Source organism: Magnolia sinica, chromosome 19 (assembly GCF_029962835.1).
Source record: "Magnolia sinica isolate HGM2019 chromosome 19, MsV1, whole genome shotgun sequence".
NCBI lineage: Eukaryota > Viridiplantae > Streptophyta > Magnoliopsida > Magnoliales > Magnoliaceae > Magnolia > Magnolia sinica.
In genome coordinates, this window is record NC_080591.1 from 7,121,864 (window position 1) to 7,147,034 (window position 25,171).

Sequence of the window (25,171 nt, forward strand, 5' to 3'; positions counted from 1 at the left end):
GCAGTACGACCAGCCTGGGAGGGGATTAGGTGAGACTCCAACCACACCCAAGACAGTGCAGCCTAACTGTGGGGCCCATCTTATGTATCTATTTGGTATCTATGCCATCCATGCGTTTTTTCCAATCACTTCAAGACATGGTCTTAAAAACCAAGAATATGCAACTCTTGGTGGACCACGCTTTCAAGAAATAGTGGTGATTGAACGCCCTACTATTAAAAACTTCTCATGGTGCACCCCGTTGTCTCCATCTTGTTTTTTTGTCATCTAATATGTTGATGAGGTAACATAAGCGCATATGAAGGGAAAAAACCGAATATCAATTTAATCCAAAACTTTTGTATCCCATTAATAGTTAATTGCCATTGTTTCCCATGGTATGGTTCACTTAATAATTGGATTTGCTCCATTTTTTGGACAATGTCTGAAAATAGTTTTGAAAAATAGATAGATGACATGGATACATAATACATATATCCTTGTGGGGCCCATGGTAAGGGTCGCACTATCTTAGGTGAGCCTGAGTCTCACTCAATTCCTCCCGACTCCCTGTGAGCTAGACCACAACTAAAATCCCCACATGTAGGCAACCAGCGGTTCGGATTGAGGCAATTGAGTGACAGCTTTACGCTTGAGTGTCGGCTTTACTAAGTGCCGGTTTTTTGCACATAATTAGTGCTGCCAGCGCCGATTGCGATCCCTTTTCCATATTTCAGTGTTATTTCATGCGTTGGGTGAGCGCTCCATATCAGGCTCACTTGCTCTTATCTCTTTAGTAGGTTCACACGGGCTCCAACCAAGATTCAATTGGTCTTATCTCTTCCACGTTGCTTAGGTTATGCCAAGCCTAAGCTCACGTAATAAGTAAACACTTTCATCCCGGGCTTAGGGCAATTGAACTTAATCATCCAGCCTTATGTGTCCCTCTTCAAATTGCTATAAAAGGGGACCCCGCACTCATGATTAAAAAAGATAAGTCTGACGAGAGAGATCAGACAAAGAGAGAGCCCCCCAAAGGGATAAGACTCATGCATAGTATGAGAAACAGTGAGTTTAAGACAAAGAGAAGGACTCTGACTCTCTATTGTCTCGATCTCTTCCGTTCTTTCGATCTCTTATATTCTATTTCAACATCAAAGCCAACGTTGTATTTTCAACCTATCCCTTTTCAATATATATATTCTAACTCCATTGCTTTTAATACCCAAGGTAGTAGCATTTGCTCCGACATCATGTAAAGTATAGTCTAAGGTTCTTTATTTTGAGGATCTTATATATCAAAATATGTGACTTAAATGTGTAACCGAAAACTCTGTATTCATTTTCTTTTTTGTACTTATGTCGAAAACCCATTTTTTTATTGTTAACATTTCATTTTTTATTTATCTTTCATAGTTCATATATATAAAGCTTAGTATTTTATTGGAAGTTATTTGAATTCCCTTTAAAGGCGTACCACCTGGCAAAGTATGGACCATGTTTCACATGGGCAGCAAAAGGGTGCCTAACCTATTTCTTTTCCGTAATTAAGGCCCTTATCCATAATCAATGCCGTATATCAAATTAGGAGTCATTCAAGTTAGGAATTCTCTAATTTTTCCAATCTTAAGGCAATTCCACGGATTTTAGCCTACCATTGATTTTTTAAGCCTTTATTTTGGTTAGTGGTGACTCAAAAACAATGCTCAGTTGAGCTATTATATCCATCTTGTGAAAGGTAGTGGACAGCCCAAAACCATATCAAGTTTTTGCAAACCAAGTGCGGGCCCAACATCCAAATATACGGGCAAGTTGCATGAGGGGTTATGAACATTAGAATATATAATTATTATATTCTCTCCTTAAATCCCTCCGCGAGATTTGGGTATGGAGGTCTTAGCGATGGGTTCTACTATATTTGGAGTAACCTTGGATATGGGCCTTCATACGCTACTGTCCGTATCAACCAAGCACCTAAAATCATAACCTCTATTCTCAATCCCTCCACAAGCTTTAAGTATGGAGGTCTTAATTATGAGTTTAATTGGATTTAGATAGACTTCAGATTTGGTGATTAACAAGCTATCGCCCGTATCAATTGAGAATGCAATAGTCTAGGTTTATAAAAGGCATATACTTCCCAACTAGAAGGGCATTCGGATCCCATCACATTAGAAATGTGAGTAAATTATAGTTATATATCTCTCACTACACATACATAGCTAAATGCTCGGTCGTGCACTAGTTCGTATGTAACTCATGCGAACTTTTTGAGAACTCACCATACGTGATGTGAGTCCCCAATCTGAATGGTCCACATGATGCATCACCCTATAAAACCCTTGGAGCCCAACTTATACTTTGATCCAAAACTTGGTGGGCCATGGAAAAGGAAAACAGTTCCCTTCATTGATTTGCATCTCTCTCTGCAGTGGCCCACCTAAGTTTTAGATTAGGATAAAAATTGGTCCCTTAGAGTTTCATGGGATTCTGCATCACATTGATCGGATCGGATTAGACGCCCATGACATGCTTACAAAGGTGCATAGGTGAGCATGACCATATGCCCACATATATGTGTGTGTCCATCATCTGACTTATGCGGCCATTAGACGGTCTAATCCGGACGCTTAGTGGGCGGCATGGGAGGAAATTTTCCTAAACGTTCACAAAGTGGCGTCTCTACCAGAGACTAGCTCATAGCCAAACGCTGAACTTGAAACATTCAGTAGTACGTTGAAAATGGGATTCATTTGAACTTCCAATATTGTGCTGGTCTGCATCTATGAGCATCGGTTACATTATTGTCTTCCTCGTTTTATGAATGGAAGTGATTAGGTGAGATTCCATCCATCGAGGTGGGTGGTAGTGGGACCCTTGATTGTGGGGCTCATGGTGATGTGTGTACCTTAAATCCACACCGTCCAACCATTTTGAAAGCTCGTTTCCAGGCATGGTCCAAAAAATTAACTGACTCAAATTTTAGGTGGACTACACATGAAACAATTGTGATTAAATCCTCACCATTAAAAACTCAATAGATTCCACTAGAATGTTTATTTGCCATCCAACCCTTTGATAAGGTCACAAACACATGGATGAAGAGACCACACAAATATCATCTTGATCCAAAGCTTCCATGGCCCAAGAGAAAACTACACTGTTTCCTATATTATAGTTCATCTAGATTTGAAACTGCTTCGCTTTTTAGATGACGCCCTAAAGTGAGGTTTCAATACGGATGGACGGTGTAGATGTAGTCACATACATCACAGTGGCCCTACAATCAAGGGTCTAACCCACCTCAGTGGATCCAGGGTCTTACCTAAGCCGCTCCCCTTATGAGCAGGTTGGATTGCAAATAAATATCAAGGTGGGCCCTGAGAAGGTTTCAAAAGTAGCAACATCAGGACCGCTGGTTCCCATGGTGTGGTCGACTTAACCCTTGGATCCGCCTAATGTTGGGGCTCATAGCCTAAAATGTTATTTCAAGGGTGCTGGCATGAGCGGTTGTTGGAGTGGGATGATGCACGAGACCTGTCATTTCCCACGGTGGCGCTACAGAGCGTGACCCTCGGGCTTGGGACCTATCAATCATGTTTGGACAAGCGGGATTCATTGTCCGGTGATCCAGGCCGATCCAGATCGTTTATGTAATGGGGCTGGTGACTAATCGACCATGGCCCGAGAGGTTGGATGGCTAGGATCTTCAACCGTCCAGTTGATAACACCATTATATAAATGGCTAGGATTTCTTGGTCAGTGTGACTTTGGAGGAGCATTCCATTCACCATCAGCCCCACAAATCGCAGGACCCGAGTGCCTGATGTCAGGAGGATACGTGGAGCTCGTCCAGGTAAGGGTATATTCTTTACTCTGGCAGATCATGAGACTTGATACACAGGCAATCTAAAATTATACACGTTCAATAAATCAACTCAACCTAAACTGAGTAAATTCTGTAACACATTGTGTCAGTGCCAAAAGAGCAATCAATCATAATTAATAACCTCTGGGTTTGTAAACTTGTTTGTTGAATTAGGACCATTGGATATTTTTAATTTTAACCATCCAATAAATGCCCATCAATCCAATAATTAAACAATCAACTAAATGTAATTGGTTCATGATACATCTAAACCGGCACCCAATAATTGCGACAGTTTAATTTAAACCATTCAAAGGATGCAATTTCTAAGTGACTGCGTACCATCCATCACACTCTGCCAGAGTATCAAACTTTTTCTCTTCTTCAGCCTTCAGTTGCAGAACCGAATCACGCGCGCACTGCGCACCGATGCGCACAATAAAAACTCCCGACCTAGAAAGCCCTCTTCTCTCTCCTGCGCCCCTTCCTTCCCTCTATTTTTCTACTGGGATCGGACCTTCAGTTGAAAGGGCGCTCTGCAACGGACGGCAAAAGGTCAGGACTTCGCGCCTTCTTCTTCAGATCTCTCTCTCTCTCTCTCTCTCTCTCAGTAGCTCCTATCTGATAGAAATACCCATTCTTTCTACTCTTCGTCATGCATCTGTACAAAAACAAATGTGTAATAGGAAGAGCCATCTCTCCTTACTACTCGTGACAGAGTGATGTACCAATCGGGTCCGTCCATGTACTTGGCCCTGCAATGGATGGCATATACTTCAAGGGGAATGATCACAGACGTTCGAGCTGAGTGGGGCCCATGCATGATTTGTATGTGGAATCCAAACCGTTCATATGGTGGGCCTTTTTGTGTTCACCGTACATCTTGATAATCATCCTGATCCAGAAATCAGATGGGACACACTGGAGGGAACAGTGTATAATCACACTCAAAACGTAAATGTTCATGTGGTGTGGCCCACCTGATTTTTGTAATGGACCGAGTCTTTGTGTGCCCCTTCTTCCTGGTGGGACGCACCCGATGACTGGGTTGGATGACATATGAAACTCCACGTTCTGTGTGGAAGTTTCTATGGGGGTTGTCTCCCTTCCCAGTGTTTCACATTGCTCCCTTTGGTAATGGTTCACCTGATTTATGGATCATGGTGGGCCTGATGAAGCTCAAATCAATGGTAATTACCATATGCCCGAACATATATGGTGATTGCCATATGTTGGAGCATATGCGATCATTCCCACTGACAAACACACATCACCGTGGGCCGCACACAGCTCAAACATATGGTAATTACTATAGGTTTGGATATATCTGGTGATCGCAATACGCCCAGCTGTAATAATGATCTTGGTGAAACGGGATGGAGGCAGAATGAACCAATGAGAATGGTGCTGCAACTGATGAAAGAGAGCCACATCCACAGAAAACTGGCTGAGCAAGGGTGACAAATAGCGCCAAATATGGAGAAACTCCGGATCTTGCTTACGACATAATATTCACGATGAATCAAGTCTTCAAATCTTGCTGGAAATCCATCTCATGAGCAACCCCCATGGTAGAAAGCTCTGATTCCGTGTTTACACGCACTAGAACTTTTTGGAGAAAGGTCACATTTTTACTGGAAAGAGCCATATACAATAAAAGGAAAGGATGTATAGGGAAAAAATGCCCTCAGATACAAAGATATGGCAACTCTATCCTTAAGACTAATATATGTATACAATTTGTAAAAATTAGGAAAAGCTCAAATCTATTTACAGAATGGCGAGTTAATTTTCCTACTCATAGTCGACCGCAGGATCAATGTGTGATTAATGAATGCATACATGTATGAATCTTACCTATTTATATTTTCACATCTTACTGTATAATAATCAGCTCACATTCTTTAATTTTTATTTTGAATATTTTTAGTTTGTAGTTTTATGCAGCTGTTTATGTTTCAATTTATGCAGGAATTCCCTCGCAGAGTTTTCTCAATTAGGGAAAAACCATGTTGATATTTTGCCACAACCTTTAAAGGATCATAACACAAGCTTGACATCCCAGGTATGACGGGTAGCAATATCGATTCAAGCACAACAAACGAGGTTTTAAATGGTGGAGCCCATCTTAAGCGGGAAAATGATTTTGATGGTGATGATTTGGTTCCGAAGAAGTCTAGAATTAGTACCTTGAATGCTGAAAATGTGGAGAAGGTTGGGGAAAATCTTGACAACCATATACATGAAAGTACACCAATTTTGACCGAAACAAATTGTCAAAATGGAACCAATATTGAATTGGATGTTTCAAAGGACAACCAGATATGCGAGGATAGTATTTCGCTCGAAGATGAAATTTCCATCGAAGCAGATGCAGCAGAAGATAAGGGTTCCAGACACACCATGGAGGATGCATGGGTTGTTCTTCCGGATGCAAGCATGGAATTTCCTGGGAAATTGAGGTGTTCAACTCTTTCCTTGCCAAACAAACAAATCTTAAAGTCATATGATATATCTTTTTCTCATTAAGTTTGATATCACGTGGTGAGCAGTGTGTCCTTCTGGACTGCTTTATCTTCTCTGTTATTATGGGATAGAAGACTGGTAATTTTTGTCCTTTTCTTTTCATTTTTGATAATGAGAAGATTTATTTCAATGAGAGAAAGCACATTGAGGTAGGAGTGGAGAACAATTTGCATCAGTCTTTTTCTTCTTCTCAATTATGGTCCTTTTTGACCTTTAAGTAGCTTCTTCTTCTTCTTCTTCTTCTTTGCAATGGATGCACCAGAGGATGCCTAGTGGGCTGCCATTTCATCAAGAGCCGATGGTATTCTCCATCTTTCAACCGTTCTTCTAATGTTCTCTCCAATCTTAGTTCTAACTGCTTACAAGCACCTTAGATGATTTTCATAATTCCGAGCTCCCTAATAATTGAGTTCTTCAAGCAAATTTTCTTAAGAAGCTACATGCCAACAAGATGATTTGCTCCTGTTGATGTTTATGTTTGTATTTTGAGAAGGTTTTGCTTATCTTTCAAAAAAAAATTAAACATATAAAAGGTTTACTTGGGGACTTGGTGAAATGAGAATTCATTATATTGCAAATCATTTCACCTAGTCCATGGTTCTTATTAATCCTTTAGATTAACGGTGGATATGACTTTGGAACTGTGAATGAGATTTTGTATCCACAGTCCACTTGAGCCACATGTGAAAATGCCCCTGCATGAATTACCCCTGGTGAGGAGTCTCGAATACGAGACCTCTCATTCTGATACCACTTTGATGCTGGACAATTAACCACTTGCTCTAAAAGCTCAAACTGATAGAGCATAGCAAATCAATTCTTTTACTTCATAGCCCAGGCCCCACATCTCATGGGTTAGGGCCTCGACCGAACCCCCCTCGTGGGCCCCACTTCACATGGGTTTTGCTTCACACGAGCCACCCGCCTCACATGGGCCGCCCACCCCGAGTGTGCTCTTGCATCCCACAGACCACCCTACTTGAGCCCGGTGTGAAAATGTCCCTACATTACATTAATGCTGCAAAGAACACTGGATCAGTTGGGGTACAATAGAGTTGTAAGTCACTAGTTATTCTAGATGTGTGCTAAATCTAAAAGAAGAAAAAGCACAAGACACTTTGTATTCCTTGGAAGCATTTGCCCACATAACCATTCAATATTTCTTGACCCAAATGATGGAATACATTTTTAGATCATTGAAAATAAAAGAGAGATTCCAAGAGTGTATGTTGTTCGTATAATTAGAGCTAGGTGGATGAATTTGAGATGTGCCTTTGGAGTTCTATGTGATCACCACATACCAATCAAGTTGAAGAGGTATTTTGCTATGAACTAGCCATATTTTATGGTACATAATGTTGGGTAGTAAATGAACAACATGTTCATAGGATGACCATAGCTGAAATGAGGATGTTGAGATTGATGAATGGCAGGATGAGGAAGGGTAATTAAAAATGTATGCATTTGAGTTTACTTAGAAGTAGCACTGATAGGTAATAAGATGAGGGGAAATGTACATAAATGGTTTGGCCATGTGCAATGGAGACCAAGAACTGCACTGCTAGGAGGATTGAGTTGGTTCAACTTGAAGGTTCTTATGAAAAGGGCAAGGGAATGCCCAAAAAGATGTGGGTAGATGTAGTAAGAAAATACTAGATGACCTATGGTTTACATGAGGATATGATCCTTGATAAAGTGTAGTGGTGGAAAAAGATTCTTGTAGCCAACGCCAGTTATTTGGGACTTGGGATAAGGCAATGGCGATGATTCCAAGGAGGGGGCATTTTCCAAAAGCCCAAGCTATATGAATCGGCTTCCACAATTATGGGTCCTCTCCCTCACCATAAAGGTTTTCTTTTTGTAGTTCTTCCTGTTTTGTTTGCGGTTTTGTTTCTGTTTAATAAATTGCTTCACCTTTCTATATATATATATATATATATATATATATATATATATATATAAAGTCTCCATTAAGCAAAACAGCTCCTCCATTTCTTCCTTAGATCCCTCCTAGAAGCTGATGTCTAGACCACTTGATCCTCCAAAATAATGTAAGTTTGTAACACTGGGAACCCATAATTTCTTTCTCTTGCACTACCGGGTACGATTATGAGCAGACATGGCTGACAGGTCTATTATCACGTAGTACATCTTCCCATAACCTCATGCACGCACCATCCCCGATCTCGAAGATAGTTGCTTGTTTAAATTTCTCTTCAACCTTAAACACTAATTTTCATAATCCTGAACCCTTGTATTGGGAAGAAGCTTTAGTATACCAACCCCCTGCGGGGACCCCATACTAGCATGCAATTACTTGCTTTCGTTGTATTGTCCATGACATGTACGAGGCTTAGTATAATGTGCACTAATCACCCACAACACGCAATCATCGTTATTCATATTTAACAATGTCGTTGTATATCTTTCCCTTTTATGATGAAGTTCACTATTCATGCTCAATTTGTTTCATTTGATGCTTCCAACAGATGTGCACATTTTGCAATTTATGATGGGCATGGAGGTCGCTTGGCTGCTGACTATGCACGGAATCATTTACATGCAAATGTTCTCTCGGCAGGGTTACCACGTGAGTTGGTGTGTGTGCTTAGTCTAATTACTCTCATGTTTCTGCTAATGAGACATGGTTTTGGCAACAATGAGCTGGCTTTACTCTCATTTAGTAAAAGTACATCTTTGTATTGTGTAGTCCCAAGTTTTTGCAATCAATTATTGATTGGAGGAAATCATTTGTAGGCTAAAACTAGTAAGAATGTGAATATAGAACATTTGCTGGTGGTCTTCTCAGTCCAATTTGCGTGATTGGCATTCTATAAAGTTGTATGAGTTTGTTGCTATTCTTTGTAGAAACAAGATACAGTTCATGACAGCCAGTGCATTTAGAATTATCTCAAAGTTATTTAACAAAAAGAAAAAAAGAAAAGAAAAGAAAAAAGAAACGGGTCTTAAAGAAGTGCAGTAAATAGAAATGAGACTGCCTTTTCATTCCAAGATGAGAGGCCTTTTATTTTATTTTATTTTATGATTGACAGTTTTCGGAGGCAAGGAACTGCTGGTTGCTATCATTTCAGATCTTGTGACTATGATACTCCACTTTCTGAATAAATTGCTCTGGCCAGCACCTGTGCTAGACATACATGTTGGCAGACTTCGTTACAGCTAGTAGGAATAAAGCTCGCTTACCATTTGTTCTTGCATGTTTGCAGCCTTTATACACTATTTATGAGCTATTCCATTTCTTGTTATCTGTGTACACTTTAATATATCTTGTGCATGCATGAACTGAACTTTAGCTACACCGAAAAAAAGAAGCTATTGTTGTAATAATTATAATGCAGTTTTCCACATCATTCTATATTTCTATGTGCTCGTCAGCAGCTGGGTAAGATAGCACGAGAGTTTGGGTGGGAGCGTTCTGGAGAGCTTGCATAGTGCCATGTAGCATTTGATTTCAGGCTTTGTGGATAGTTTGAACCAGTGTTCGAAATATCGATACTATCGGCCGATATTATCGGTATCGGGGCCTAGCGAGACGAAACTCCTCCGATAACCCCCGGAAGATACCGAAAATCCAAAACTTCAGATATCGGCCGATATTATCATCGATATCGCACCTGGAAGAGCATCATTATCCGAAAAAAATGAAAAAAAAAAAAGAAAAGAAAAGAAAAAAGAAAAACTTTCAACGGTAGATTTCGGTACCTGTAAAGAAGATCGCCTGATCGGAAGCTGTGTTTGATGGGCCATTTGAATCGAAGCCTTTGATTTGGAGAGATTTGGCCGCGAAAGCCGCCGAAATCGTTGAAATAATCGGCATTTGGGAGAGATTTTAGGGTTCCGGTCTCTGCTTCGAAAAAAATGGGCCCCGAGCCCTTATGCAGAAGAAGTGGATGGGCTGGTGCATCGCACGTCACCAATGTGTTGATGTCACCAAGTTATGTGGGTCCCATCATGAGGTATATATTATATCCAAACCGTTCGTCCATTTGGCGAGCTCCTCGTAAGGCTTTATCCGAAAAATAAGACAGATCCAAAGATCAAGTGGACCACACTGGAAAAAAGTAGCGGGATATTGAACGTCCACCATTGAAACCCTTTTGGGGTCGTAAAAGTTTTGGATCGTATGATATTTGTTTTCCCTATTCATCAAGGTCTTTGTGACCTCATGAACAGATTGGATGGAAAACAAACGTTATGGTGGACCCTATGAATGTTATAACGGTGAGAATTATTGTCCTCACTGCTATTTGTGGTGTGGTCCAATTGAGGTTTGGATGTCACTCATTTTTGGATTCGTGATCTAAAATGATCTCTCCAAATGGATGAACGGTGTGGATATAATAAATACATTATTGGTGGGGCCATGTAACTCTGATCTCCTTTGAACTGTTTATACAACGTGTACTACGGAAGCGGATTGCGTACTAAGTAACTCAGTACCCCTAGCGTATTGAGTAAACTGTGTGGGGTCCACTATTATTATTTTATTTTATCCACTCCGCTAATCCATGTTAAAAGATAATTTTATGGCTTGATCCCAAAAAATGAAGCAAATTAAAATCTCAACTGGACCACACCATAGGAAACATTTTGATTGAACCTCTACCATTGAAAATTTTTTGGAGGCCAAAGAAGTTTTGGATCAAGCTGATGTTTGTTGTTTCTCTTCATCCATGTCTTTGTCATCTTATGAATAGGTTGGATGACAAATAAAAATTACTTTGGACCCTAGGAAGGTTTCAACGGTGGAAATCATTATTCCACACTGTTTCCTGTGTAATGGTCCACTTGAGCTTTGGATTTACTTCAATTTTGGTATAAACCCCTAAAATTAGCAGTAAAAGTGGATGGACGGTGTAGATAAACCACATACATTCACAGTGGGTCCAACTGAGTTTACTCAGTACGATAAAAGCGCAGAGTGACTCAGTACGCAATCTGATTTCGTGGACGTCTGGGCTTCGCATGAAGTTCATGCGCTGAAAACTTAGGTAGGGTCCACTGTGATGTTTGTGAGAAATCCACTATGTCCATCCGTTTTTTGAACACATTTTAAGACATAGGACCAAAAATGAGCGGATCCAAGACTCAAGTAGGCCGAAAACGTAAGGATTGAAGGTCCACAGTTGAAATATTCATGGGGCCACAGGTTTTGAATCAGTCTAATATTTGGGTATTCAATTCATCCCAGTAGTGATGACATAATGAACGGTATGGATGGAATGTAAACATCACTCTCGACCCAGGAAGGTTTCAACGGCAAGAATTTCCCTACCCACCTTTTTCTTTAGTGCGGCCCACTTGAGTCTTGGATCCTGCTCAATTTTTGCCTCAAGTCTTAAAATAATCTCACAAAACTGATGGATGGAGTAGATTTCTCACAAACATCACGGTGTGCCCCACTCCTGCGAAAGGATTTAGTAGGAAATTCGCGTCCCATCTTGGCACGACACATGCCCATACCTCGTATGGTACACTAGCCAATCCACACCCTCCATCCATTTTAATAAGTAATTTTAAGGCATGAGCCCAAAAAGGAGACAGATGAAAGATCAAGTGTACCATACTACAAGAAAATGTGGTGGCAATGATGTCCACCATTGAAGCTTTTTAGGGCCCACCGTAATGTTTATTTGCCATCCAATCTATCCATGAGGTTTGACAAACCTGGATGGGAAAACATAAATATTAGCTTTATGCAAAAGAAACTATAGGCCCAAAATAGTTCAATGGTAATCATTCAAGGAACACTATTTTTTGTGTTGTGGTCCACCTCAGATTTAGATCTGCCTTATTTTTCAGCCCATGCCCTAAAATGGCATGTTAAAATGAATTCCAATGGATGTTTGGATGTGACTCATTTTCATACATATCTTTCTACATTTATAAAAGGTATGCATCATATTTAAATATATTTACCTTAGTTTAATCAGATAACGCATAGCTTAGTACCTTATACAAAGGAAATTTATTATGTGCACTTCTTTTTTGATGTTTTATGATTTAAAAGTGTGCATTAAGGTCTTTTTAAATAATCCCCAAAGTTTCATAAAAAATTTCAACCATTTTGCTAATGTTTCCCCATGTTTCCCAAAAAGTGCGATAAACTATGCGATACAAACGATATATCCCGTGTGATAACCAATACGTATCTGTATCCCAGGGGTGCGATACATTGTGCGATACCGATATTTCGAACACTGGTTTGAACCAAACTCTCAACATTCTCACAGGTTGTTGACTGATTGGTTTAGAAAGTCAAGCTGATCTAGAAATACATCGCAGGAATTTTAGCTGTGGGAGATTCATGGTCAGGGATGACATACGTGGCATCTGAGAACAGCATGAAGCCATAACACTAACAGTAAAAAGGCTGGAGGAGAAGAATTACTGTTTATGAGGACTGGTGGGAGGAGAAGTGGTTAGGTGCACCTAAGATTGTTGCTCGGTGGTGGGCTACTCAATGGAACTACTAATGGCTTAAGATTGAAAAGGCTTGCTGGAACTCCTTGATTAGAAGATGGCTGACATGAAGAAAAGGGTTAAAAAAGAGCACCTGCTTTTAGTAAGACATGAAGCTATGTTGACCTTTGGGAAAAAAGTGCTAAGTCTAAAATAAGAGGGCTTTAAGTGTTATATGTCCATGCTAATATATTAATAAAGAAGAAAGAAAATATCAATTTTTATGTGTACGAGAATGATTAAACAATAAAGAACCTAAAATTTCCTTGAAGAGGAGATGACCACCAACACTGTAGACATGTGGTTAGATGGTCAGTAAGTCCAAGATTAAGAAGTTAGTGCCTCTGCCACACACACACACACACACACACACACCCCCACCCACCCACCCACGCACGCACGCACAATTTAAGGACCTTTCTTGTATAAAACAGTGTTGTGTTAAGCTAAAAAAGACCTGCGGAAACTTTTATGCTTGCTGACAACTTTCATTTTGTAATATTTTTTGTGGCTCTTCATTGCTTGTACTTTCCTCTTCATCAAAGTAGTTGTGCCTTTTTTTTTTTTCCTTCTCTAAGCTTGTTGAATCACTGGAATATTACAAAATAATGAGCTTGAGTAGGGATCTGATTTAAGTATGATATATTAATTTTCCTTGTTGTTTGTTTTTATGAAGATGAAGAAAATATTATTAGGCAGAGCGAAGAACAAAAACAAAAAAGAAAGAATCCTAACATTCACCTTTTAACCTGGCACCTCCTCACAACATTCTAAAATTTTCCTCATGTTTTCCACCATGTTCATTTGAGCATTGCAAAATAAGATGAAAATTTCCTCATGTTGTTAGGAATTTGAGATGTTAATTTTGTGAACCATTTTTTTTTTCTTTTCTTTTCTTTTGGAGAGGTGAGTCAGGTGACACATTTTATTGAAAAAGAAGGAAAGGGCAAAGATGAGAGATCAATGCCCCAAATTTACAAAAAGCTAGACCAAGAAGTTCGTCTTATAGCTTTTCTTATTAGGAGCTCAAGACAGAAAAGTCAGTACCACATGCAGCTTAAGTTGAATCTCATGATCCAAATTAAGGGTTCTAACTTCTAAGAAGGGTTCCTTGGTTTGTAACATTAGGTCACATGTTCTAGAGCGTCTTGTTATTTGCAACTTATTACCTTGCGCAATGTTTTCGGTAGCGCTCATAGCGCATGCAGGTAGTGTAGCTCCCTAGTAGCGTAAGCTATAGGGCATGTAGCATACTCTACAAGTAGTGTAGCATAGTGTGTAGTGCAGGAAGCATATGCTACCTGAAATCTCAATTTTCGAAGTGTTTTTTTCTATGTTAGTTCAACACCTATTTTAAAATGGTGGTGACTCATCCCCATCACACATGGCACTGCATCAGATCAATCCGGACCATCTAAATTGTTGTCCATATCGTGGATAGAGCACTTAGATCAATCTGGACTCTTGTCATGGTGACCAGAGTGGATCTTATTTTCGGAGGGCTTTTCCATGACCGTTCGCATTATACCTTGTCGAGTCCAACAGGTTTGCTTGCCTTTCAAAATGCACTATTCAGCATTTTATAGAACCTAATTGTTTCCCCTTTTTATTTCCTTAGTGGCTTAAGTTTCATTTAGAATATAAAGCATTGATCATTCCGGGTTTAGAATGAAAGCTAGTTCGAATGGTGAGATCCATTCAACCCTGTTGGTTTCAGACGCCAGAGTAGCATCCAAGCCTACTTCCAGTGGTTTAAGTATCTTCTCAGAGAGTGAAAATGATACTTGTCACACGCCTGGAGCTTCCATCGATTCATACCAAGAATAATTCTGACCAAGTTGGGGCATGTCGTACTGGTTTTGCTCCAAAACTAATCAAATCTGAAACCAATTTTTAAAACCGTGCTCTTTCCAGAATCACATTCTTTAACTAAACATGTTATTGTCACCTATTCATTTTGTTTTTTCCCCCCTAATCTTTTCTTCTTTTTCTGTTGAATGTGATTTTATTTCCTTTCAGCATCCAGCTTTATTGCCATGACATTCTGTTTGCCACATAAGAGCATTTGTACCTAACTACATTCTATTATTTAGTATATGCTCGGTGAGTTCTTGCTTAAGTGTTCTGTTTCATGACACACACAGATGGATGTCAAGGCTGCCAAGAAAGCAATTCTTGAAGGTATCTTATTAACCTTGGCCAATTTATCTATTATCTCTTGAGCATCTCTCTTGTAAAACATTAAACTTAATGGGAGGCTTAAAACAGTTCTGAGATGAGCATTAAAGATGAAATGCATGTTTGCTACTTTTTTGGATTGAATATTTGCAGAAATTATCCTTCAAAGAAAATGCGGATACTGGTTTACGAAGTTTTCTGATCATGCAGTTAAGAGAATTGTTGGATACAATGTATATCCTTTTGTAAGATGGATGTGAGTGTAATAAATCACAGGTAGGAAAATCTCCATGTGATAAATATTATTAGGAAAGGGCATTGAATTACATGCCAGCAAGTGGGATGGTTGCTCATCATTCAAGAAAGGATAAACTTAGTAAATTTGTGCTGCGAAACTTGTGCAATGGAAGAGAAGGTTGGGCAGTATGCCCATCTTGATTTTCGAACATGACCGGAAGTTGGTGCTAGCTTTATTTTTTGGATGTCTAGGGCACATCTATCTTTAGTTGCTGATTTTGTAATCTTAGAGAACCTTGTGCCCTTGGATAGATGACACAAATGCCTCGTTCTTTATAGCACCAAAAAATTCCACATTTCCTTGATACTATGCTAATACCTCCTTAAAAAGGAGGGCTGCTATGCGCCATGTTTTCTGCATATTTGACTGAGCCGAACAACATATGGTGACACCTATGTAAAATCCTATTCTCTTCGCCTTCTACATTCTTCCTATTTGCTGTCGAGGCTCAAAGCAACCAATTGGTGCTCAAAAGCATGCAGAAGTATTCAGAAAGCATGAAATGAATTATCATCAGTGACTAATTTGGTGATATCAATCTGAAGGTGTTGCCAGACAAAGCGTACATATATAGCACAAGTCAAAACTGGCCACCTGGAAGCTCAAAATAATGATAATAGTATATCTGTAATTCTATAAATTAAAGAGGCTGATCTTGTTATTAACAAATGGAGATGGAAATTGTGTAAGCCAATGCCATTTATAAGATGAAATGGTGAAGAAAGAAGCTGCTTGAGCCAAATAGATAAGAGACAACTACACGCCGTCATAAATTTCACGTCATACATATTTTTGTTGTTATAGGATTTGCAATCAATGGGAAGGTTATGGCCTGTTTGGAATAGGAAATAATAGTGTATTTACCAGAAAATCAGTAATTCTTACTTAATTACGGTGTTTATGCGAGCTGGCATAGTTATGAGAGAAACGAGCGGTCAAATTCCCCTCAGCCATTGTCAGATGAAATATACAAGTCTCGAGGTATTTGCACCAGGGAAACTCTGAAACAAAATTTTTCAACCATCGAGTGCTGCGACATCATCGGTAGTCCGCGGGAAGATCATATCCGGCTGTTGATCATGATTGGAGTTTTTTTTTTTCTTGATCACTGAATACCCTATCAGCCATTACCGTTTTCAACACAAACAGCTGAATGGTAAAGATCATATCCATTTCACCATTTGGATGGTGTACCCATTCACGGTAGTGTTTAAGTCAAAATCCCCTGACAACAGGGGACAAGTAAAATAAAATGTAATCATTGCAAATTTTCCATGTATTTCATGCACTTTTTACATTTCCAAACAGGCCCTTAGTGTACCATCCACTAAAAATGTGTACCATCAACAATATAAGAGGAAATGTGGTATTTTTCATGGAGAGAATCACATGAAGGCCTATAAGCTTTTCCTGTTGTTGGTTTGCTTGGATAGCATGATGATTGATATTTGTGATTACGAATTCAGCGAAAGAGGAAAGCCTTGCTCATATGCCTGTACATGCATAGTGTATGTTTACACCCGATGATATCTTTATGTCTTTTGCTTTTTTGTATGTTTGCTATCTAATTTAGGACAAGGAATTTTATCATTTCCAGTTCAAATAATTATAGAACATCACTATTTACTTTTCATCACTCAATGTTTATGCTTGATGCCTTAAATTTCAGGTTTTCGAAAAACTGATGAGTTGTTACTTCAAGAAAGTACTGCAGGTAGAGTCAATTTATTCATTGGATTTATTTTTGTATTTATTTACTTGGGCACAGCGATATTATCCGAGTTTGGCCTCTTTCTGAATTTCTGTGGCCACATCTAATTCATCAATTGTTGATTGGAAGAATGTTTTGAATGCAATATGATTGCATGCAAGCCAAACCAGCACATCTCATAGAAGAGTAAATGTGGAAGCAATGAGCAATGAAATGACCCAAGACAGTTACATGCTTTAGCCAATATTGGTGCATCCATGGTGTATAATCCCTGGTAGATAATCGACTATGTATGTTGACTCACTCGGGGCCACTTGTTTTGTGAACTCTATACCTACTAGTTACTAGAATTTAGAATGGACTGTGCCAGCTGGGCTATATATGTATATGGCAGCAGCACTGTTACAGTTACAGATGATGATGATGATGATGATATTTATGTATGTATATGGCTGCAGTGCTATTACAGTTATGAGTTATAAGCTAAATCTTGAAAGTTTAGGGTTGAATGGGTCCCAAATGATCCTCCGTACCCGATATTTATACATGTACTTGGTTAGCATATAATTATTGTAGCAATAAATTATTAGTGGAATAAGATTGGATATAACGTGACAACTACCATCATCGTGGTTTCAATTTTGATGTAATTGTTAATCGTTGATCTATGTAAAACCTTTCAGGGGGGTGGCAAGATGGTGCTACAGCTGTGTGTGTTTGGATTTTGGGGCAAACAGTAAGTTTGTTACAAATCTTATTTGTGTAAGAATTTTAATGGTAAGTGATCTAATACAACTTGTTGCTTTGTAGGTTTATGCAATGGGTTGCTTTGTACGTTGTGGGACAGTTCAATCATCAAAATGGACTTATTTTAGCCCACTCTTGGTAGGTGAAGGCAGAAGAATCACACTATTTGGATGATCCTAACAATACAATCAATAGCATTCAAAAAGGAATGGCCATCCTGGCATCAACTTGAAACATCTATTTGATGATGAGACCCACTGTGAATTACTAATGATTCTAAACACTTCTCAGATGCTGCTAACATTTGATTTTGATCTATGGCTTCTGAAATGGATGGTTATAAAAAAATGACCAACGCTCAATGGGTCAGGGTTATCCGATCGGTGTGTTTCTTGTAGTGGCCTGCCAATAATCGGCTGGAATGAACAGATGGCATCGATGATTGGACAGTCCCAGTGCTTCGTGTTGCATCATGAGCCCACGATACAATTAGCTGTATAAGATAATTTCCCATGGAATCCTTCATTTATTTTTAGCATGCATAAATTTGTTCGTCTTCTTTAAAAAATGAAAAATAATCAATAATTTGGATCTTGAAAGATCTTTATTTTTTACATGACGGATGCCATACCTTTTATCTAAGAAAATAAAAAAACAATGGAGGAGGTCTTGGATACAGCTAGTCGGATGATACTTCTACTGTTGAACGAGGGCCTAAGTGCCAATGTGGCATGTGCAACCTCCAACCTATCCAAAAGGTTGGCCCACCATGAGGAAACATCTGATGCAAAAATCAGACTGATCCACTCATCATGTGGGCACACCATAGAAAACAACGGACAACTGCCAATCGGGTCAAAAGTACATGTGCGGACCACCTGATGAGTGGATTGGCCTGATTTTTGCACTAGATGATGTTCATGGGGGGCCAACCTGTTGGACAGTTGGATGCCATACACATGTTAGGCAATTATGCACTAGTTGGACGAGAACACAATCATCCAACTGGTTGTGTTTGAGACCTTCTCAACAAAAATGTCATTCTTTTATTTTATGATAAATATTCAGAAACTTTTCTCTTGCAACCAGGCCAATCTTTCTCCTAAAATCCTAGGTTCAAATAATGTCAGAGTATCCTAGAGTCTTTGCAGCTGAGGTTCAGAGGCAGCCACTAGGCTTGTTGTACCTATACACTGACTTTTTCTCTATGCCAATGCTACCTCTGGTTTGTTGTGGATCCTCATATACACATGTTCAGATGTTTAATAGTCATCATCATCATGATAGACTTGTCTCAGCCATTTAGGATTGGCTTCATTATTCCTATTTGCCAATGTTTTATTTTATTTTATTTTTATGTTTTGCCAATGGTTTCTCGGCAAAAGTATGACAGCTGGCTCTTGCCCGATGTCAACCCTCCTCCACCCTTCTCTGGGATCTTTGGCTTTACAAATCTTGATAAACCTATACCTTTTATCTTTATTCTCTACAATTTATATACTTCTGTATTGGTTTTGCCATATTTGCAGTGAACTCTGATCTATTTACTTGTGTTTCTCTAATTTTATCTAGGTGTTAGTTGCTAATGTTGGAGATGCAAAAGCGGTATTGGCTAGATCATCCACTGTCAATGGAGATGGAACAAATTGCCAATTGAAGTCCATTGTCATTACAAGAGAGCACAAAGCTATCTATCCGCAAGAACGTGCTCGCATTCAGAAGGTAAAGACAATATTTTTTTTTAATCTTATTTGAAATATTTTGTTGGAGTTGTTGTATTCTACACAGATGTCCCTTGTGAAGTTTTTGTTACTACTGTGCCATTTTCTTTAACTACAGTAAGTTGTTTTTTTTTTTTTTTTTGGGGAAGCCTGTTACTTTTTCTTGGATGGCATTTTTTAGAGTGGGTTATGCTATTGCTTATTACAAGGCAATTATAGAGTACGACACCAGATCCTTTTGCCCAGGGAAACCATGTTAGAAATGACTCAAGTTGCACGAACCTTCTACACAGGTGCTGCTCCCACTTCTGGTCATGGTTCTTCAGTTTCGCACTCCCTTTCCCGCTTCTTTTTTGTAGTATTTTGAAATAGATTCTTCCTCATTCTCGCAGCCGAACACCCCTACACTTCCCCTCACACTTTGTACAACTACAATGTAGAGACATAATGTGTGTATTCGATAAATGTTAGACAGTTCATCTGTAGTCAAATATTTCATAGTAGAGTAATGCTATGGCTATTTGCTCAGGGCAATTTGCCCTATTAATGCAACATGTGTCCTGTGTATTTAACACGAGATGGAATCTTTAAATGGACACATGCAACAACAAGCACCTGTGGTGCGGGACCCACAATGATCATCATCATCATCATCAAAGCCTAATACCAACTAATTGGGGTTGGCTACATGAATCCTTTTCCGCCTTTCCACTCTATCAAGGGCTTTAGTTAGACCATAGGTGTTGGAATGTCATATTGTTCGGATTCATGTCGGAAGTTATGGCATAAGTTCGAAACCGGCTGCCAACCTGACGCAACCTTCCTCCTTTATCTGGGCTGGGGATCCACAATGAGAGCATAAAACTCCCACAAGCGTAATGTAATAGACTATTACATAGGTTTTTTACTATTAAGTGCCTACATGGTACTAATTTTGAGGGCCTATGAGAAGCTACAATGAGAAGAAGAAAAAAGGAAAAGAAAGATGGAAGAAAGAAACAATGAGAGAATGAGAGGAAAGAGGTACTGAGAACATGAGATGCTTAGGATGTATTGAAACCCTAGTCCTCTACTCTTATTTATAATAGTAAAAACATGAATGGATCCTATGGGCCTTAATACGTGGACTTGGACCTGATGGGCCTTATTCAACTATCAACCTTTCAACATTTACAATCAAGCGTTATCTAATAGTCTATTACATAAGTTGATTATAATCAATGAGTTGATTAGAAGGAACGAGTTGTGGGGTCCACTGTGATGTTTGCATGAAATCCACTCCATTCATCATTTTTGCCAACTTATGTTAGGACGTGAATCCAAAAATCATGCCTATCCAAAACTCAAGTGGGCCATATCATAGCGAAAAGCAAGGATAAGGATGCTCACCATTGAAATCTGCTTGGCCTGCAAAAGTTTTGGATCACTCTTGCATCTAGGGTTTTCCTTCATTTTGTTGGGAATAATCTTATGAATGGGTTGGATCCCATATGGGCGTTACTTTGGAACTCATGAAGTTTTCAATGGTGGCTTCTCCCACTATCCCTATGGTGGGGCCCACTTGTCATTTGGATAGGCTTGACTTTTGGGCTCACGTCACAAAATGAGCTGCTGAAAATGATTGGCGGGGTGGATTTCACCAAATATCATTGTGGGCCCCACATCGCTGGTGCTTTCTGTTGCACGTCCTTGGAAAGAATTCATCTTACATTAAATGCATGAAGACACGTATTGCATTAAGAGGGTGAATTGCTTGGCACAAATTACCTTGAGCAAATTGCTATAGCATTACTCTTCTTAGTAAATGAATATATGCATCACTCTGTCAGTCTAGCATGTTGTCAACACAGCTAGCAGAATACATAACCATATCCATGAAAAACTCCATGCAAGGCCACAAGTTCCCTACAATGGAATTGAGCTAGAGCATGGCCCGTGATGGCTTGGGCTTCCAAAGGCCAATGGGCTACCTAACCAATGACAACCATCACCGCCACTACCACCATGGCCATCATCATAGCCTTCTTCAAGTTATTTGGGGCTCACTTTACGAATCCTGTTTTATTTAAAATCCAAAACGGGAATTCTCATGTGTCGTTGACAAAATCTACCTGACATCAACCGTCCTCCTTTACTCAGGGCTGGGGACTGTTCGGTGGTGGTTACTAGGTAGAATTTGAACCTAAGTTTGGCTATCCTACAAAAATATTGGCCCTAACTAGAATTATGTTGTAGTTGCCTTTTGACAGTTGGCTAATATTCTACAGAAATCTTTTGATAGAACCTTCTGAAATATTATTTTGTTTAACTAGTGGCTTCTTGATTTTAGTTGTTTGTAGTATCTCTTGAATGACTCTTACTTTATTCTGAATGCTATTTCGTTCCTTGCATTTGCAGGCTGGTGGTTCTGTGGGCTCCAATGGACGATTGCAAGGACGCCTTGAGGTTTCTAGGGCCTTTGGTGATCGCCAATTTAAGAAGGTTTTAGCTACTGTTTTCTCTGGGATGATCACTTATATTTTATAGTTGTTTGCCCAATCTTCAGATGCATATTGCTAATATGCAGCAGTGTCGGTTGTTCCAATTTCTCTCAATTTGCTTAAGAGATGCACTCTTTTTTTTTGAAAGATCACTAAATTATATTAAAGAGAACAAAGAAACAAAAGGAGAAGAAGGGAAGCTGAGAAAGCAAGCCCATCTAAACTCCGAGAAACAAAAGATTACATTCCTTAACACTGTCTACACAAGTGGCCCATTCAATGATAGTGCATTTGGCCTTACTAGCTACACTCTCAGCTGAGTGCTCTCTGTCCTGAAAACATCTTTCGTTCCTTTCTTCCCAAACACACCACCAGATGGCAATAATGCCAAGAGTACATTCCTTAAGAGATGCACTCTTGGCATCTATAATAGTATAGCTTATCATGATATGTGAAGTTTCCCATCTTGAATTTGCCGGCATGTTGTTCCTCATCTCTCATCCCGCACTGTGGCTAGACTGTTGGCCTACTCATTGTTTTCTGAGTTTAGGGATTTGTATGTTTGTTATCTTGTTTTGAATTTTACTGGTTAAAGGGCCATCAATAAAATCAAGCAAAGTTTCTCCACGACCTGTTTGCACAAATACTTCACATTATTCATGCATGTGTCTGCCCTAATGGGATTCATGTAATGTGCTTTAGTGGTGGCAATGAGCCTGGGTCGGCCCTAGTGCCCTAGCCAGGCCTTGGTTACATTGCCCTGGCCCTGATTGGGCTGAAAAGGGCCTGGCCCTGGCCCTACCAGGCCAGCCCGGTAAGGAAAAGAGTTAAATGATCAGAGGCTTGAAATAGTTCAGTGTAAAGAATTTTTTTGGGGCATCCTCCATCCATGATGAGTCTGATCATAGAAATGGTTTAGATAATTGAAATATGGCCCCGGATCCAAGGAGTGTCTTTAAACTATAAATGTAAATTGAATGGGAGCATTTAAAAATAACTTTAAACCATCCTCTCTGTATGTATTACAGTAGTCCGCTTGATGATTGGACCAGGTCACTGGGCCGGGCCATTCATCATTGTAAACTGTCCACTCTTTGGGTATTACAGTAGTCCACTTGATGATTGGATCAGGTCATTGGGCCGTGCCATTCATCATTGGCCTGGGCCTGGAAACAAGGCCTACATTTAAAGCCTGGGCCTGGCTCTGGCCCTCAGGTCAAGTTTAGTTGCCATCCCTGGCCCAACAGAGCTGGGCCACCCAGCCCATTTCCACTCCTTTGGTTCCAAGTATGGACTATAACCACGTAATGAGTAACTGTTTTATTTATTTATTATTTTTTATAACTTGGTAACAATATGTGAATTTAATAGGCAAAATGTAAAATAATTAGGGTGCAATTTGGTGGTCAAAACTATTGATATGATAGCATTGCAGTTGCATTCAAACTCCAAAATGGACTTACAATTATGTCTTTTGCTACATATGATGGAAATGCATCCATGCAGGTGGGAGTTATTGCAACCCCAGATATTCATTCTTTTGATCTTACCGAAAGAGAGCAGTTCATCATTCTTGGTTGCGATGGCCTGTGGGGTGTACGTGCTGTTACCCATTTTCAGACATCTTCATCTACATCCTAGCCATTGAATCCTTGGTTTAAAATCTCAATGTTGTGGATAATTTCAGGTTTTTGGACCAAGTGATGCCATTGAATTTGTCGACAAGCAGTTGAAGGTAACCATCCCATACTCCATTGTCCTTTGAGTCGGAAGGTTGAGGGCTTGTTTGGGTGTGCACCAGATTAAGAATTGAATTGAATGCACTTTTCCCCATGCTTATTTTGTGGAGTGGAGCCATTTGTTCCTTGTGCGTAAATGCTCGTGTCTGCAAATGTGTCACACAATGAGAATGGGATGCTAATGGGTGGGGCCCGTTATCATCTCATTCTCATTCAGGGCCCTGGGTAGGAGGATGGATGCTATGGACTATATCCAAACTAGCCCACTATTCATGTATACTGAACGCTCATGTTCTCTACCATATTTCATCCCTACCTTTAATTCATGGACACTTAATTCTTATATTTGTGCCCGTTATCATATTGGCAGTCCATACATGCGCCACACGTGTATGAGATCTGGAATGTTCATTTGTCTGGCCTATCATGATTGGGTGATGGCCCAACAATCTGTTGTCAAGATATGTAGCTGCTGGTTGGTGGATTTTTGCCCCGTCGAATGTTGATCATTGGTTGGAAACTCTCTATCATTGGAAGTCTGCCCATCATTGAAAGTCTGCCCTTTGGATTTTTGGGGCATGCCCCATCTGCGGCAGGGACCATCAGATGAAATGGCTGGTGTTTATGGGTTGCATTTGCTGCAGATGCATTGCAGTACTCTTGAGTATTAGAGAGCATGTAAATTGTTTCATTAGGAACTGTAAAAAAGTGAATTGTCAATGCCTGATTCTTGCAGGATGGATCATCTGCTACTGCTGTGAGCCGACGTCTTGTAAGGGAAGCTGTTCGTGAGCGGCGCTGCAAGGATAACTGCACCGCCATAGTCATTGTTTTCAGGCGCACATGACTGGTGTATAGAAATGTGAATGCGATTTGCATGAGAACAGATGCAGAGGCTATATGTGGTGCACATGCTGACCTGGCATCCTCATATGGGATCCCAGCATTCATCAGGTGGGACCCTGCTGTGATAAATTCCATGGCAGAAAGATCAGATGCTTGCCCACTCAAGTGGGCCACACAATGAAAGAAATGGACTGTTAGAAAAAGATAATCAACAGTCTAGATTCCTACCTGATGTGTGGACCATTCTGACTTTTGGGCCAGGCATTTTCGTGTTGGCCCCTCGACTGAATTGCGTGGATCTTGCTTGCGCAAGAACCAGGTAGGCACGTGGGCTGCATTGCCTCGTCAATCAGTTCATATGCAAATTGCCTTAGCATTTCTCCACAGTTACATACACAATCAGCATCTTAACAAGATGACTTTGGCGCTTGTTATTTTTTGACTAGATAAGACTCTCGATTCATCACATGAACTGAAGATGCATTGGCGGAGCATTACAGATGGATGTGTGTGTGTTTTTGAAACGAGATTGTATTGATGTATGGATTTTCTGATATAAGCTGTTTTTTTTTCTTATAATTCTGTGTTTTTTGTT

The 25,171-nt window shown here is 39.8% G+C and overlaps 1 protein-coding gene across 4 annotated transcripts; it reads left to right on the forward strand.

Annotated features, from left to right (window-relative positions):
• Window positions 1-4,253: 4,253 nt before the first annotated feature.
• Window positions 4,254-25,171, forward strand: LOC131234326 (probable protein phosphatase 2C 8). 4 transcript variants are annotated; one of them, XM_058231126.1, is made up of 12 exons: window positions 4,254-4,402; window positions 5,819-6,309; window positions 8,863-8,971; window positions 15,001-15,037; window positions 17,002-17,046; window positions 17,727-17,779; window positions 17,854-17,928; window positions 19,363-19,512; window positions 21,909-21,992; window positions 23,498-23,587; window positions 23,679-23,726; window positions 24,467-25,171. In XM_058231126.1, the coding sequence occupies exons 2-12, from the start codon at window positions 5,915-5,917 to the stop codon at window positions 24,575-24,577; spliced, it is 1,197 nt and encodes a 398-aa protein (XP_058087109.1). In that variant the 5' UTR covers window positions 4,254-4,402; window positions 5,819-5,914; the 3' UTR covers window positions 24,578-25,171. The 4 variants fall into 4 exon arrangements, with proteins under 4 accessions (XP_058087109.1, XP_058087111.1, XP_058087110.1 ...); XM_058231128.1 differs by lacking the exon at window positions 17,854-17,928; XM_058231127.1 differs by lacking the exon at window positions 15,001-15,037 and having other exon boundaries at window positions 8,863-8,963.